The sequence below is a fragment of the Rhipicephalus sanguineus genome, chromosome 3 (assembly GCF_013339695.2).
Source record: "Rhipicephalus sanguineus isolate Rsan-2018 chromosome 3, BIME_Rsan_1.4, whole genome shotgun sequence".
NCBI classification, from domain to species: Eukaryota; Metazoa; Arthropoda; class Arachnida; order Ixodida; family Ixodidae; genus Rhipicephalus; species Rhipicephalus sanguineus.
This window is the reverse complement of record NC_051178.1, coordinates 202,166,072-202,182,449: the sequence shown is the minus strand read 5'-3', so window position 1 is coordinate 202,182,449 and position 16,378 is coordinate 202,166,072. Positions and strand designations below refer to the sequence as shown.

The 16,378-nt window shown below is 44.0% G+C and overlaps 1 protein-coding gene across 4 annotated transcripts in view; it reads left to right on the top strand.

Moving 5' to 3' along the window:
* The window catches only part of LOC119388124 (importin-11), a 137,394-nt gene that overhangs the window by 30,892 nt on the left and 90,124 nt on the right, over positions 1–16,378 (top strand). For all 4 annotated transcript variants that reach the window (XR_007415503.1, XR_007415505.1, XR_007415504.1 and 1 more), the window contains exons 18-23: positions 371–572; positions 1,428–1,507; positions 6,543–6,623; positions 7,122–7,217; positions 13,827–13,940; positions 14,380–14,501. Coding sequence is in view for 1 of the 4 variants with exons in the window: in XM_037655773.2 (XP_037511701.1) it covers positions 371–572; positions 1,428–1,507; positions 6,543–6,623; positions 7,122–7,217; positions 13,827–13,940; positions 14,380–14,501 (695 nt within the window). In the remaining 3 variants the exon portion in view is untranslated. The remainder of the gene's footprint in view (positions 1–370; positions 573–1,427; positions 1,508–6,542; positions 6,624–7,121; positions 7,218–13,826; positions 13,941–14,379; positions 14,502–16,378) is intronic.

The window sequence follows — 16,378 nt, the reverse complement described above, 5'->3', positions numbered from 1 at the left end:
TGATAGTGCAAAGATCGAAGCTGATTTTGTGTTTCTTTTCGCACTCCTTTGTTCCCTTGTCATTTTTTGTTGGCACTTTGTGTGTTATGTTGTCCTTTGTTGTGGTTCCCCCTGCGCTATATAACATGAAACATTTTATTACTCCAACGATTGCAGATTTTCTTGCGGCTGTATGCTTATTGTAACCAGCACACGGCGCAAAATTTTAAGCTCCGAGTTGTGTAGGGGCCACTGCATGTGATGACTGCATGTGATCCTAGATTTAGTTTAATCAATTCACTGAGTAGTGGGAAGTGTCTTTCTCTTCTTGGATACTGTTGAGTTTTCCTTTTTTGAATGTAGATGTTCACAAAAAGTGGCTCCTTGGCAGGTGGTGAATGGCCTCGGCGCGCAGTCTGAGCGACTGCATCCCTTCCTGGTGCCAGTGGTGGCGTTCGGGGTAGATGTTCGTCAGTCCCCACATGTCTACCTGCTCGAGGACTGTCTCGACTTGTGGTGGGCGCTGTTGGCAAACACACGCTCCACCTCAGTAGAACTGCTGCAGCTGGCACAGTATCTTTTTCCTCTCTTTGGTGAGTTCTTTTAACAGATGGATGGGTGGGCTAGCTGAGTGCGTGTGGTGTGTGTTCATTTCTTCATCCAGTGTCTTTTCATTCGCGCTTTAAGTTTTCTAAAAATGAACCAAGTTCTTCATTGTGTCTCATTCATACACTAGAAGGCCACTCCTCATATGCTGAAACTAGAGGAAGCAGCTGCTGAAAAATTTAATAAAAGGGAAGCCTTAGCCAACAGCTGCTTCTTCAGGGAAATGTGCTTGCATGTCAACAGCCCTCACAAAAACAACTTTCTTGTAGCAAATGGCTCAGAGCTTAGAATTATCTAGTTCACCAACTGTTTATTCATATCTCATTGGGGAACCTTAAATTTATATCTCTGCATAAATGCCTTGTTGGTCTGTCAGTAAACCTCTTCATCAGTGGCAGTTTTGGTATAGAACAGCTGGTAGATTGGATTCCTATGGAATGGTACTGCAGTGAAAGACAGCTTCTCTCCACACTCAGGATGTTCAGGAAAATGCAGTTGGCATTGTATTCCTCAGGGAATACGTATGTGCAAAAAGTCAAACACAAATACTGAACTATTTCAGATAAAACAAACTGGTTGACTTTCTTTTTACACTCTGTCACATGCACACGAGGACATTGCACGGTCTGTGTAACGGGGTTGACACACCTCCGCATGCCTACTCTGTCTGCTCAGGAAAAGGATTCGCAGGGCAGGGTCGTAAAACTGTCTTTTTCATTAATATGACAAAGTACTCGAGAGTAGTGAACGAGCCATTACTGCATAACACTTGCTCTGTTTTAGCATCAGTACCTCCCTTTTTAAAATTGGTGACTGCTCAAATTGTTTCTCTTCGTTCACAGAACTTGGCACTGAAAATATGAAGATGTGCCTGCAGGTAGTACAAGCATACATCCTTCTCTTTCCTAAAGAGTTCCTACAGGTAAGTTGTGAAAGCAGTACTACTAGCTGTTACCTAATAGGGCCAGTTTCCTGCTAAAACCAGCCTTTTTTTCTCAAATATTGTGGCGTGCAATTTTAGTGTGTTTTACTGTAGTGTCTGCTAAAGCCTACATAATTCTTCATCAGTAAAAATGGATCTCATTGTGTTGTAAAGGAGCCAAAGAGTTAACATGGCTAGCTTCAAGAACTTTTATTGGGCCAACATGACCGAAATAATAATATAAAAATGTACATTAAAATCTATAGCATCACACTAACGTACTGGCATTGGTGTTCTGGAGCGAAATTTAGAACAAATGGGACTGTTTTTTTTTAAATTGAATTGAATTAAATCTTTATTTTCATGTGTAGTATGTGAAAGATGGTGGGAGTAAGAGCTGCGCTAAAGCAGCTTGACTAACTCCCGCTACCTTATAAAAAAAACCCTGATTGCAAAATTAATTAAATAGAGCTTTACAAGGGTAACTTATTGCATTAAGACAGAGTGTTTCTATTTAGTGTCTCTGTGATGGTGGTTGTAATTAATCTGAGAAGCATTACCAAAGCCTTCAGAGAGGAGCCTTTTTTCTTCTTGGCAACGGAAAGTGTAGTGTGCATGCTAAAGGCGTGTTTACATTAGAGCGACACGACACCGATTTCGGTCTGCCGACTGTCACCGGGAGTGTCTTTTGTCGTGTCGTCGTCCTATTTACACTGAAATGACACCAACAGTCGGCCGATCGTCTGTGAAAGACGCCGTCTGCGCCTTGTCGTGCTCCCAGCCTCTTGTCGGCCGATTCTCTTGTCACACAGAAGGTGCGCGCAGCGACACCGACTACACTTGCGCGCAAAAATTGAAAACACGGGGCCACCTGTTCCTCATTTAAGCCGTCCTCCCTCCTCTACCATTGTTCCTCTGGGGTAGCGACGCAGCCCCCACCACCCCTTCCGGGGGTGCGGACAGACAAAGGGAAGCGAAGAAAAGACGTAGCATGATGCCCATTGTCAAATCTCTGAGGATCTGAGGATCTGGAGGGGAGCCTCCGTTATCCCCCCCAAGATCTCCCCCTTCAACGTTCGAAGCAGCTCGGCTACACATCTCCCGACGACCTGCCGACGACCAGTCTGCCGATGCGTTTTGCTGGTGTTTTTGGTCTGCCATCATGTTACACTACTACGACATGCTGCCTTTGGAGGCGTCAGCGTCGGCCTAGTGTGACCAGACGGTCCAGCGACATAGTCAGCGGGCGACTCGTCGGCCGACCGTCTGCGTCTGCCTCGTGTCTGCGTCGGTGTCGTGTTGCTCTAGTGTAAACGCGCCGTGCAAACAGGGACACGAGAGAGAAGTCAAGACACCACAAACGCCGTAGTTGTAGTTGTTGAAATGCTGTTGCAACTGTATTTAGTCTCAGAAGAGTGTAGGATTGGGCGAGTTGGTATTACCGTGATTACAATTCTTAGCAGCACAACAACCAAGAGGGGACAGAAGAGAGGAGACAGCACTAGTAGTGCTCATTCTCCTCTCTTCTGACCCCTCTTGGTGGTAGCGCTGCTAAGAATTGTAATCTTTATATTTAGTCTCTTAATGTTTGTATTGCATCACATTGGTATGGGCACACACTTATTATGGCACACTCACCTTACCGAGTGAGTTGGGGGTGTGTGAATACTGAATTTTAAAACTGAATCGAATACGAATCGAATACGAATACAAATTGAGTACTGTACGAATAGTTTTCGAATAGTAAGGCAACCATTTTCAAAGAGGCCCCAGACTGGTATGATAACAATTTTCAAAACAGCCTAAGAATTCCACAACATGTTGTTTGAAACAAATATGCACAAGCTTTAAGAAAGGAAAGTTACAAGTAATTATAGCCAACTAAAAATACCACAATTATTTAAACTTAGGGTAGCTCGTATACATAAGCAACAAGAGCCTTTAAAAGATTTTGTAACTGCAGGCTGAAGTACTATAGCAATGACCACGGTATTCAAGGTGGTACTTTGTCAACAGCTTTTAATAAAACTGATGCATAAATATTCAGCAATTTTCATGATTTAACATCATCATGAATGTCATGGTGAAGATAGTGGATTGATGAGACTGTCGCTTTGATGACACTAGAGTGTCGCCTTCATCTTGTGGTCACTATAGCGTCGATAGTCCCGTAAGTACATGGGCTGCATGCATCTGGGCAAATCAGTGATGAAAACAAGAAAAGTAGGGGTGTGCGAATATTCGAAATTTCGAATATTTTTCGAATAGTGTTTGCTATTCGATTCGATTCGCACTGAAATTTTACTATTCGAACTATTCGAACTTCCCAAAGACAAATGCAGTCAACGTCCGGTGTAAGTGACCCCTTCAGATTTTTAATATGCTTCACCTCATTACACTCTCGTATTGCGGCAAAGCTGTCTTTCAAGCTCCATTACGGTCGAACTTAGCCAAGAGACAAAGTCCGATTGAAAGTGGTCCCTAGATTTTCAATATGCTTCACCTCCTCACACCCCCGTATTACGGCAGAGCTGCCTTTCAAGCTCCGTTACGGTCGAACTTAGCCAAGAGACAGTCAACGTCCGTTTGAAAGTGGTCCCTAGATTTTCAATATGCTTCACCTCATCACACCCCCGTATTGCGGCAAAGCTGTCTTTCAAGCTCCGCTACGGTCGCAAATGTATTAACTCAAGAAAACGCTGGTTCCAACATGGAGATGAAAGATGTGGCAGAGTTGGGGGCTCAATTAATGCTGTTTTGGACCTGAAATTTGGGCAGGAAGTCCGAAAAATCGGACGCCGAAGCTTTTTAGCATCCAAAATTTCAGATGTTCTTATATATCGACGTCTACGAGGCAGATTTGGAACTCCGGACTTGAAGGGAGCACATCCTTGTCCGCCATATCAGTTGGCCTTCCACAGCAGTTGAAAGAGGAGGAGAGGCTGAGGAAATGGCATCTCTGCCTATCACGTGTAAAGTGTTGTCGGCAACACTTTGGTTGCACCAAATCATGTACATAAATACAATTCGGCCTCTACATTGCCTCATTCTTGATAAGAAAGACAACTATGAAATATGACCCCACCAGCGCTTCATCAACCTAGCAAAAAGAAACACTTTCATGTTGTGATCTCACAAGAACATACTTAGGGATTCTCTGCAACTTTTTCTGTAATTTCACTTCGAATTATTCAAAAAATGTTTGAGAAATATTCGAAAATAATTCGAAATTATTCGATTCGATTCGCACTCAATCTTTATTATTCGAATTCGCTTTGCACCCAAAATTTTGCTATTCGCACAGCTCTAAAGAAAAGTTACCCCTCGCTGATCCAACCATCTCATTCCTTCGAGCATTTTTTTCTGTTGCTGATTACAGTGTAACCTCATTACAACAGACCTTTATAGTGAAGAGGATTTTGCTCTGTTGTAAAGGGTAAAATCCAAATACTGTTACAACAGACGTTTATGTAAACACAGAATGGGTCTGTTATAACCTGAGAGAATTACGAGTCACAAATGCGGTCAAAGAACAGGTTTATTTTTAATGGGGGACGCGTCTTTCATACTGCGAAAATAACAAAAAAAGAAACGATTTTCTGAAAGTCACATTTTCAGTTTCTGTAGCACATTTTCTATTTGATTCCAAAATATCTTCACTGAAAACTACATAGAAGTGCTGTAAAAAATCTGTTGCGCCTGCCGTGGTGGTGAAAATTAATGCAGAAATCGCAAAAAAAACTGCATTTTTCAAAAAATTATAGCTCTGCAACGGCGCAACCGGGCGCCGGCATTCTGGGCTCGTCGGAAAAAGCATTTCTCCTTATTAAACTCCATGCTTCAGCTAGCTCCTCCATTAAAGAAATAAGCGTACAAAAAGCAAACATTTGAAATTCGTTTCGAGGCCTCCGATTGCATGTTTCTATGTTGCTCCAGCACGTCTCGCCATTGGACCGATGCTCGCTCCGGGAGAGCGTCACCTGCTGCTTGTGCGTCGCGAGGTCACGACTGTCGAAAATCGCGCAACTTAGTGACATGTTCACACTCGTTCTTGGATGTAATTACGCTTTACTTTGGCCGCCTCAAGCAGAAGCTCAATTGTCAGATTACGATATCGCAGACGAGCGTCTCGGACAGACTGTAATAGCGTTGACTCGTCGGACCCGCGGTTAGAGGTTCTGTTCATCAGTACTTCGGACCTCGTGACGGAGACCATCTGGGGAAATCTCTTTGTACTGGCGATCGAGCATGACGTACTTAGAAACATCGGGCACCGTGGCCATGCGCATAGCTGCCGAGCTTTCTGCTCGATGTTGCGGCTAGGCCTAACTACGCTCGCGGCGCCCACGTACGAGACGAATCCGAACTTTGCGGGCAAGAACATCATGCTAGGGGACATGCATAAGCGAAGAAGTTGCAATGTGCTCCGTCGCAAGCAACAAATCATGTCGCCTGCTGGCTCCTGCGAACCGCAGATGGGCAATTTATGCTTTACCAGCGTACCCCCCCGGCCAAGCTCACTGCACAGCGACCGCTCGGAGCAGCGATGGTAGCGGCTAACTATTTTGCGCATTGGGCCCCAAAACGCAACACCAAGTACGCTGCGTGCTGATTTTTTGTCGCCGCGGCTAGGCATGCCAAACGATGTTTGAAGTCGGAAGTTATTGAATTTGGAATGCCCGTGTGTAAAGGGGTACTGACCACCTTGCTGGCCTCACATTTTAGTCAATTATATCCGAATGTCCGTAGTACCAGTATCCGTTGTAAACGTAGCTCAGTCAATAGAACAGATAGGGAGGTTGGCATAACGCCGCAAATCGGTCTGTAGTATCCAAATGTCTGTTGTTAGCAGATCCGTTGTAACGAGGCTATACTATTAGAAAAATATTCGGTATTTCGAATATGCACTATTCGATTTGAGTACCGAATCGACTAGAACGCTGTTCGATTCGTTATTCGAAATTTTCAATTATTTGCACAGCCCTAGAGTGAGTGTGTTTTCTCTTCTTTTATATTCAACTTTCTTTATCTTTAGACTTATGGCGACCGACTGCTGAAGGCAACCACAGACCTCGTATGTGATTTGAACCGTGAAGGCATGCTGTTTATCATGAGGGTGAGCTTGGCCATTTTGGCATTGTTTTTTGTACATGGAGTGAAAAGCTTGCCAGACACCAGTTACTTTTTCATTAGTTTAACTCACTAGGTACTGCATACAGCAATTATGGGTCCTTAACTCTGCAAACATTGGGAGCGTTGAAGCCTTTCACCACAGGAAGAGAAGCAGCTTGTGGTGTTTCCTCCAAGTGCTTGTGGACTTAGTCTATGCTGAAATGCCTTTTAGTAACATGATTTTCACGCTTGACCCCAAGAAAAAGAGTCAAACTCCCCATGTGATCAAAACTAACCTGCAGTCCGAAACTGTGGCATGCTTCATAAGCATATTGTAATGCCAGCATTTAATTTGAGGCACATAGAGTGTTTCTTGTATGACTTCACCAAGAGACTTTCCCAAGTTCGCTATTTTGGGTCAATGTTCTTTCATTGCATGTAATGTATAATGTGTACCAAAAAGCTTCACGATGTATCTGAAATCTCAATTTTTTTCTCCTAGATGGTCGAACTCGTAATCCGGGTCTTCCCAGAACAGGGCCCACAGCTTTTCTACCCTCTTCTGGTTCATGCATTGGAGGAGTGTCTGGAAGGGGAGGTGAGCATTTGCTTTCAATGTGAATGTTATCAGGAACTTGAAGAAGTGCATTTCTTCTCAATAAAAGTGTAATCCTTTGCACCTTTCTTTCACTTGCCAAATGTACTACTCCTATTATTTGTTTCCGCAATTAATTTTGTGCATTTATATACAGTGTGTTGTTTTTTAGACAATACAGATTGTTTATTTATTTATTTATTTATTCAGTAGTGTGGACTCATGGTCCATGCAAGGTGGTTAATACAAATACAAAAGAAGTAGCAATGACACAACAACAGTAAAGGGTGAAGAACGTTATTTTGCAGTTTGATCACGTGTATCGGTAAGGCAGTTCCATTCAATAATGGCTCTCGGAAAATATGAGAACTTAAATAGGTCAGCGCGAGCAAATTATGTGGTTAAGGCGTTCGGGTGCTGGTGTCGGGTGGGCCTGCTAGTTAGGGGCGTCACGTATGGGGATGGATCTTGAGTGTTTTTTGTTCCAGAGTTGATAAAGAAATTCTAATCCAGCTTTTTACCTTCATGCCTCTAATAAGGGAATGTCATTGGCTTGCATTAAACCTGAGGGTGAGTCCAATGGGGAAAATTTGTTAAATACGTAGAAATATTACAGCCTTTCTTTGAATACATTCGAGAGAGTTAATATTATGCTTAGTGTAAAGGTCCCATATTATGCATGCGTACTCTAGTCTTGGTCGTAAAAGGGCAGTGTAGCAGAGCAGTTTAACATTTGTGGGCACAGTTTTAAGTTTCTGGGAGACATAGTTTGCAAAAGGCAGATGAACAAACATTATCAATATGGAGATTCTAAGATAAGTTAGAAGTAAGTGTCACACAGAGGTAGTACTTGTAGAATTTTACTTGTTGAAGTGGTGAAGACCCCAATATATAAGTACTATATGATATTGGATTTTTTTTTACGAGTTACTGGAAGGCAGACACATTTTCTCGGGTTAAGACACATTCCCTATTCATTACATCATTCATGTATATTACACAGGCTACTGTTCAGATTGTTGTAATCGTCAATGAACTAATTTCTCACACACAATCATCTGCAAACAATCTTATTTCTACACTAGGGTGGATAACAACAATATCATTGATATATACATAATAGAAAAAGCAAAGGGCCTAACACACTGCACTGTGGTACGCCAGATGTGACCGGAATACAGTCTGAATGTTGACCCCCTACATCAACATACTGTTCGCGGTTATTTAGATATGCAGAAATCCAGGAAACAAATATTTTTGGTATACCTATTGTTCTAAGTTTAAAAATCAGTTTACTATGAGGAACTTTATCGGAAGCTTTACAGAAATCTAAGAAGAGCATATCTATCCTACCATGTCTATCGAGGATTAATGCAAGAGAATGAAACATTGAGGTGAGTTGAGTTAAGGTTGATAATCCTTTCCAAACGCCATGTTGTTTGGTCAATATTGAGCGCTCTTAGAGGAAATTGGTTATAGTAGTAGCTATGATGTGTTCGATAAGTTTGCAACATTGCAAAGTTAGAGATATAGGACGGTAGTTTCCTAGTGTTAATCGGTCTCCTATTTTAAAGATTGGCACGATTCGAGCTGTCCTCCAGTCACTGGGCAGTTGGGAAGAAGAGCAAAAAATAACCAAAAATTTTATAACAGATAAAGCAAATCGTCGTAGGAATATGTTTGGTATGTTATCAGGACCGCACGAATCTTTGGCTTTCAAATTTAGCAACATAGATATCACACCAGGATGAGAAATAAAAAGTGCATCGGCATAAGGAAATGCTGTCGCGTTACATGCACAAATGATTTCAGAAGTGTTTAACACACTTTGCAAATATTGATTAAAATGCCGGGCAATGTCTCTCTGATCCGTTCGTTCCCTCGACGGATATTTGCAATACGGTTTTTTCTTTTCGCTGATAAAATTCCAGATTTTACTGGGGTCGCTTGCAATAAAGTTAGGTAATAAAGTTTTAAAGTAGTATTCTCTCAAGCTGTGCACAGCTTGAGCGATTCTGTTTTGCGCATCATGTACCAAATTAGCCGATGCGTGTCTTTTTTTCAGTCGCTTAACTTTCCACTTTATCTGAATAATGCTGCGAGTTATCCAAGGTGTTTGCCTGTTAACTTTTTTACGCTTGGATGGCACAAAGTTATTTAAGCAAAAACAACACATTTCTTTGAATCAAGTCCAGAGTACACTGACATCTGCATCATCAAAATCGGTAAAGCATGTTTCCATATGTTGAATTATGTCTACATCGTTAGCCCTGGAAAAGTCTTTAAAGTAACGAAGTAACGGATTTTTACGGCTTCTTACTGGAACTAATGAAAATGAAATGCGCACAAAGTTATGATCAGAGAGACCTTGCCCTAGCTCTACAGTATATTCAGAGAAATTGCGGTTAAGAAACACAAGATCTTATATTGAGGCGGAATCGCCCTGTACGCGGGTAGGTACGTGAACTACTTGAAATAGGTCATGTATCACCATAATATCAAATACAATGCCAATATGTTTTGAAGCGGCATCAAGGCGCTCCCAGTCTACTCCAGGTAGGTTCAGGTCGCCAATCAGTAAGACCTTCCTACTCTCAAATTTAGCCATGTAATTTTTCGCTGTGCTAAGGTATTCTGGAGTGACATCCGGTGGTCTGTTAAGCCCACTTACAACAAGACTATGACCCCAGCATGTAGCCCTAATACATAGGCATTCTATGTCATCAAGGTCGTCTAATAAAACAGCATCGATACAATTTTTTACCAATATAGTAGCTTATAGTAGCTACCCCTCCTCCCCTTGTGCAAGATGACTATCATAGGATAAAAATCCTATGATAGTAAAGTTCCTGCTGTTTTCGCGCACGAACTCCACATCGAGTTGGAAATACAGTAGACTCTCATTAAACGGAACCTGAAGGGACCAGGAAGATGTGTTCCATTTAACAGGAGTTCCATTTACTGAGAGGTGAACAAGGGTGCAGAATACAAGTGCGAAACCAATCTTGTCAGACGCACTTGTTCCATTTAAGCAGCAGTTCCGTTTAAGAGATTTCCGTTTACTGAAAGTCTACTGTACTTTGTTGCAATTAAAATGACACTGTTGCAATTAATTAACAAAAACTTGTTAATTCGCTTTTTAATTATTGACTTGAGGGCAGGTGTTTATATTGCAAAGTTGTAGTATGTGCCAATTTATGGCATACTTTAGAAAATTGCACGTGGTTCGAGATATTCATCATCGAATTTCAAGGTCGAAATCGAAACTGATCGCGCAAGGCGTGCACGAAGCGCGCCCTTCTACGTCAAACCGGAACTACCCGTCACATGGGAGTGACGAAATTAGAATGACGGCGCACCACGGCGGTGTGTTTCTGTGAAAAGCTGCAAGTCATCTCGCTTGTGCCCGCGCATTGCCTTACTTTCGCGCGTAGTGTGTGGTGCTTGGCTGTTTCTTTCGAACTATGCACAAGAAAACTGCAATATCAACCTTTTCTTTGTCTGGGAAGCATAAAACTCGGGGCTAGCCACTGCGTCGCTTCTTCTTGCAGACAGGCAAAATAGTTTTTCGCGCCTCTTTATAGTTTAAGAAAGAAACAGATACGCACCACCCATCGCACGCAAACATTAAGCTGTCTGCTAGTGTATTTTAAAATGCTTGCCGATTTTTCTGACCAGATTCTGCTTTGGCGCACCTTCATTCAAATTTCATCATTTCCCTGTCACGTGTCATTCCGGTGTTCCGCCGCGCTTTGTGCACGCCGGGCGTGATCAGTTTGGATTTCGCCCTTGAAATTTGATTATCACAGTGATTCCACTCCTGCGCCAACTGCGCCAAAGTGCGCCAAATTGTATTTACGCGCCATCCTGATAATATCGACGAAAATTGCGCCAAACTGCGCCAGAGTCTCGGGTTTGGGGGCGTCTATCACCGGCAGTCGCACCGCCGGCGCGTGAAAACATGTGCAGTTTGATCTTGGCGCTGTCAAAGTTACAACCACGGACCAAGAATTATTACGCTGAATAAACAGCGCCCGCGCATGCGTGCCGAGTAAGGCATGATGCCATGCACGGTGCCAACGCAGCTTCTGTTTTGCAAGTCGACTTGACAGCAAAACGCGCTCTCCGCTGACGCTTGTGACGTCTAGGCCAATCGGCAGCGTGAAAGTATGGCGGCGGTTCATCGGCGAACGTCATCTGTTCCAGAAACGCCGCTGATAGCTCGTTTCAAGCGTCGCATGGCACGTAATGAAAGCAATCTTCAGTAATAACTACACGCGTGCCGCTAAAATGTCTGTCACTTCTGTTTCTGGACATCGCGGAATGAAGTATGGGATCACTAGCAAAATATATATGGTACAATATCGAATTTTCCATGCTTCGCGTCTATGGAAGAGCACGTGAATGGTGGGAACGCATTGACGCTTTTCCTCAGATATACTTATCCATAGATTTTTATCCAGAAGAACTTTTTCATAATTCCTTCCACCAGGACATCCGGGTTTGTAATCACTCTGCAGTAAATACCCCTTAAAAGGCCCTGCCCTTTCGAGCTCGTCAGTGCTAGTGTTCCGATTCGAATTCTTTGCTTGCTTTTTGAAAGTCACAGTTTCACTGTACGGGTGAAGCAATGAATGCGATAGCAAGGATCCGATCTCGCGTAACTGTACAAAACGCTGGTGTAAGAGAGTACGGCCGCTCCAGGGAGAGATGCTCTTTCCGCACCAGCGATCGCGACCGCGCCCTTAGAATCAAAGTTCGAAGTTGTTGCCCTAGCGGCACCCCCCTTCCTCTCGCGTCTTTTCATGCACATTCAAGAAGGGCGGGGCGTTTCCTCTCTGCTTCGATGGCAGGCCTCCGAGCGGGATGATGTTATCGCATGTGCCCTCCGTATGACGGAGACGGCCGGCTCCTTTAATCTCTGCTTCAGCCGCGTTCGTCAGCGCTCGCGAGCTTTTACCCGCGGGTAGAATGCGCGGGGTGATGTTATCAATTTAGACTTTATACGGAAAATTACGGCAACGGCAACGGCAAAAACCCGTCGAGAGTGTCCATATAATTGCTATCACAACAAAAATTTTTAAAAATCAGGAGCCATTCCACTCTGTGAAGTAAATGATAAGCGAAGCTGTTTCGCACACGGCACAGAGGTGACATGATAGAGGACAGTTTGGTATGTAAGGCCAGATTGTTAACGGCCAGGCTATTAACATTCAATACGCAATATAAATGCGAAAGCCTTAGATCTATGCTTCATCAAACACGGAAATTGACCGTCGGCAGCGTGAAACGATTTATGCAAAAAATAATCATCACGTGATGGCGTCATCATGACGTCATAGATCGTCAAAACTCGTGATGTCATAGATCGTCACATATTGTAATGTCACGTGATGACGTCATACTTCCGTGATTGGTGTGCCGATCATGGAGGTAGTGCAAAGCCAGGTGATGTGCAGAAAGCTTGCAGAGAGGGAGGGGGGGATCAACACATCGATCGAGAAGAAAAAGAGCCTGGCTTTCACCCTGGAGTCTTAGGGGAATGCATTAGAAATAGTGTGACTTTGGCTTTGAGGCACTGTTGTGTGTCACGGCGTTTGTCTACCACGTCAGCTGACAACCACATAGATGTATTTAGAGTATTATTTCATAAAGTACAATTTTATTGATCCGGTATTCTGTTTGTTTGCTACTGTTGAAAATAACCACTGAAGTGGTTAATCCAGAACACTCAACTGCATGAGCCCTTATTTTTGCATTATCGAGTGAAATATGGAGTTCTCCAGAGGCGATTTTTTCCATGAGGTTTGCAATGAATCAAAATACTTCTAGCTCTTCATAAGAGCCCTGTAATATTTATTCAGGTGCTTGAATGTTAATGCAATTTGCTTCTCTAGTGCACTCCAATGTGTAAAATTAGCTGCTCCAGAGTGCTCCCAGATGCAGAATTATCTGCTCCAAAGTGCTCCAAGATGGAAATTCTTGCTGCTCTAAAGTGCTCCAAAGTGGAAATTTTGCTGCTCCAAAAATTGCTCCAAATCAGAAGTCCTCGGTAGCATCACTGTTATCAGTATCTTGAACTATGTGCAACTTTTGTGATTTCTAAAAAATAGGTATGCCGTAAATTGGCACAGACTACAACTTTGTAATATAAACACCTGCCCTCAAGTCAGTCATTTAAAAGTTAATTAATGAGTTTTTGTTCATTAGTTGTGTCAACATCATTTTAGCTGGGGGAAAGTATTTCTGCGTCGACATAGAGTTCATGTGCGAAAATGACAGGAGCCTAACTGTCATAGAATTTTATAAAAAAACTGTATTGTCTAAAAAAAGACACCTGTATATTTTTGGTTTATCCTGTGTGTGCTTGATTACATATGTTTAAATTTATATATTACAAGTTAACGTATGAGCAATTTTGCAATGAAATTTTCATGTGAACCCCACCTAATTGTTTCATCTTCTTGTTCTAAAAAAATAGGAGGCAGAAGTATAAGATGGAGGAGCTTTACATTTATTTATATATTATTTTCATGATCCAGTGTCCCCCTTTGCTTGCTGCTCACCCTTTTTATGCGGACTTATGTCGTCTTTGGTTTTGTTCTATTCTAGAAAGCTTCCATGCTGACGTCAGTCTGCCTGTCCATCATTTCTCGTGTCATCTTACATTGCAAGTCCTGCTTTACCAAACTTCTTCAAGAAGAGGCACAGGGCAAGGGTTGTGATGTGAGCGGCTGCAGCAGTTTTCTACTTTATTTTTTTTTCTACTAGTCTAGATTTAGTTTTTGAGCCATGTAATTTAAACGTCACTACAATGTTTCACTACTTCAATGCAAAGTCAAGACGGCTTCTCAAAGCAACTCAAACAGGTGCTTTTCTTGCTCACTGTTTGTCAGATATTTTCTGTTGTGCAGTTCGATACCTCACTGTTGCAATGAAGGTACTCTGGCATCACAGTTCTGCTGTTTATCCAGTTGATGCACTTGGCAATGTCTTAGCATAAATATGAAAAAGACATCGATGGGAATAGTACCAAAAGTACTATTTTTTAGTGTGTGCTTTTGCACTGGCTTAGCTAATTGGTGTGCGCTGATGTTACATGAGAACAGAAGTAATCATTCCAGAGCTGCTGTACATTTCTCAAAGAATGTTTGCCCATGCGCAGGCAGAGGAAGTCTTTGGGAACCTGCTGGACAAGTGGATCGAAAAGATGCCTCTTGTTAACCCAGTTGAGAGGGAGAAGCTTCTGGCCCTTACGCTCACTTCCATACTCACGTCTAATTCTAAGTAAGTACGTGGTTACATTTTATTTTATTTTGTTTTATTTTTTTGCAGGGAGGGGGGGCAGTCACTTGCCCCAGTATATACAGTTAAACCTGCTTATAACGAATCTCCATATAACGAATTCCTGGATATAACGAAGTTTTTCTATTCCCCACCGTTACTCCATAGAAGCACATGTATTTGAGACCTCTACGTAACGAAGTGGCAGCGGGAGACCCCCTCGAAATAACAAATTTTCCCCGATGACGACCTAAAGATTTTGGCCCAAATTTTGTCATTTTTGCGCGAGGAGCAACCCGAAGCACCTTCTCCGCCGCGACGGAATGCGAAGCGGTGGCGTCGTGCTTGGCGCGCTTGAAGGCACGGCGACTGCGAGGCGAGAGCGAGCGCATGTGTGCGTGCGTACGAGCGTGCGAGCGTGCGCGAGGCAGGCCTGCATCTCGAGCCAGTGAACTTGCCACCGCGGGCCCGCGGGCGTGACCTTTCCCCCTCCCCTCAACCGTGATCCCGCCACTTGCTGCAGCTGGCCTAGCCCGCCAAGCCCTGTTTGCCGAAAAGAGAAAGAAAAAAAAAACGAGATTTTTTTGTTTGTTTTTTTCAGCGCGCTGGCAGCGCCACTCTTTGGTTACTGTGCAAGTCTCTGCACTTCACTTCGCTAACCTGACACTAGGTGACACTACTTAAAAAGAAAAAGAAAAAGGGGGAGCTGCAAGCAGCGCCGGCAGCGCTGTTGGCGCTGTGGCTTTCTGCATTCTCCGTGTCTTTCTTTGTTTTCTTCGGTACGACGCCATCGTGTTGCTCGCTCTTCATTTCCGACGCCTCGCGCTTGTGCGAACCGACACGCGGCCACGCATCCAGTACCCGTTGTGACAATCCCAGGATGAGTGCTTCGACAAAGAAACGCAAGATACAGTCGACATCCGATTTCCCGGACGCCCGAAATTCCGGACATGCCTGATTTCCCGGACTCATCTGTGGCACCGTCAAGTTCCCCATAGAGTCAATGTATTAAAAAGTCCGAAATTCCGGACGCTTATAGCCTTCGCCATCCGATTTCCCGGACTTTTTACTGTTAACCGCCGACCCAAAGTCACCACCGACGCCGCCATTTTGGTTGTTTTCATATCCTTGAACCCACCATACTCGCATCGCAGGTGTGGCCAGCAGCACCGCCGCATCGCGCTGCGGCTGCCGTAACCTCGAAACCGCACGTGTCAATCCGTTGCCAGCCGTAGCTTAGCCAAGCCAAACCTCACTGTGTTCGTTCACGTGTTGTTTTGTCAGCTGTGCCAGCTCTGCGGCCGTGTCTGCGGTTGATCGTTTGCTGCTGCGCGCTACCTTCAGTGATCACGTTTCCCGACCTTCAGCATCCACCGAGTTCCTAGCTGTTTCGTGCTGCGCTTTTCGTCGAGCGGAGTCGCCGTTTACAGCAATGGCACTGACTGCTCCTTCGTCTTCGTCCGCGCCTTCGAAGCGCACAAAGCCACCTCGTAGGCTCACGATGACGAACTGCCATCCGCGGACGTTGCCTTCGACGATCTGCGCGCTGGCGGCGTGTCGATTCCAGCCGAGATAACCCTTGAGGGCTTCGCCGACGCTGATAAAGACCTCGAGCTATGTGCGGAGTTGACCGATGACGAAATCATTCATCAAGTTACGGAGGATTCCGATGACTCCGACACCGAGAACGAAGAGCCAGCTCCTACACAGCCAACGAGCTCGGATTGACGCGAGCACTGATGACACTGTCATTGGTGTACAGCGGCAACATGACGTTGACTGAAATTGAGGCAGACATAATCGCGGGCAAGCGGACCGTGCAAAAGAAAATAAGCGACTTCTTTGCGCCCAAGTGCTGACCTATGAGGTAGTGCCGGCCA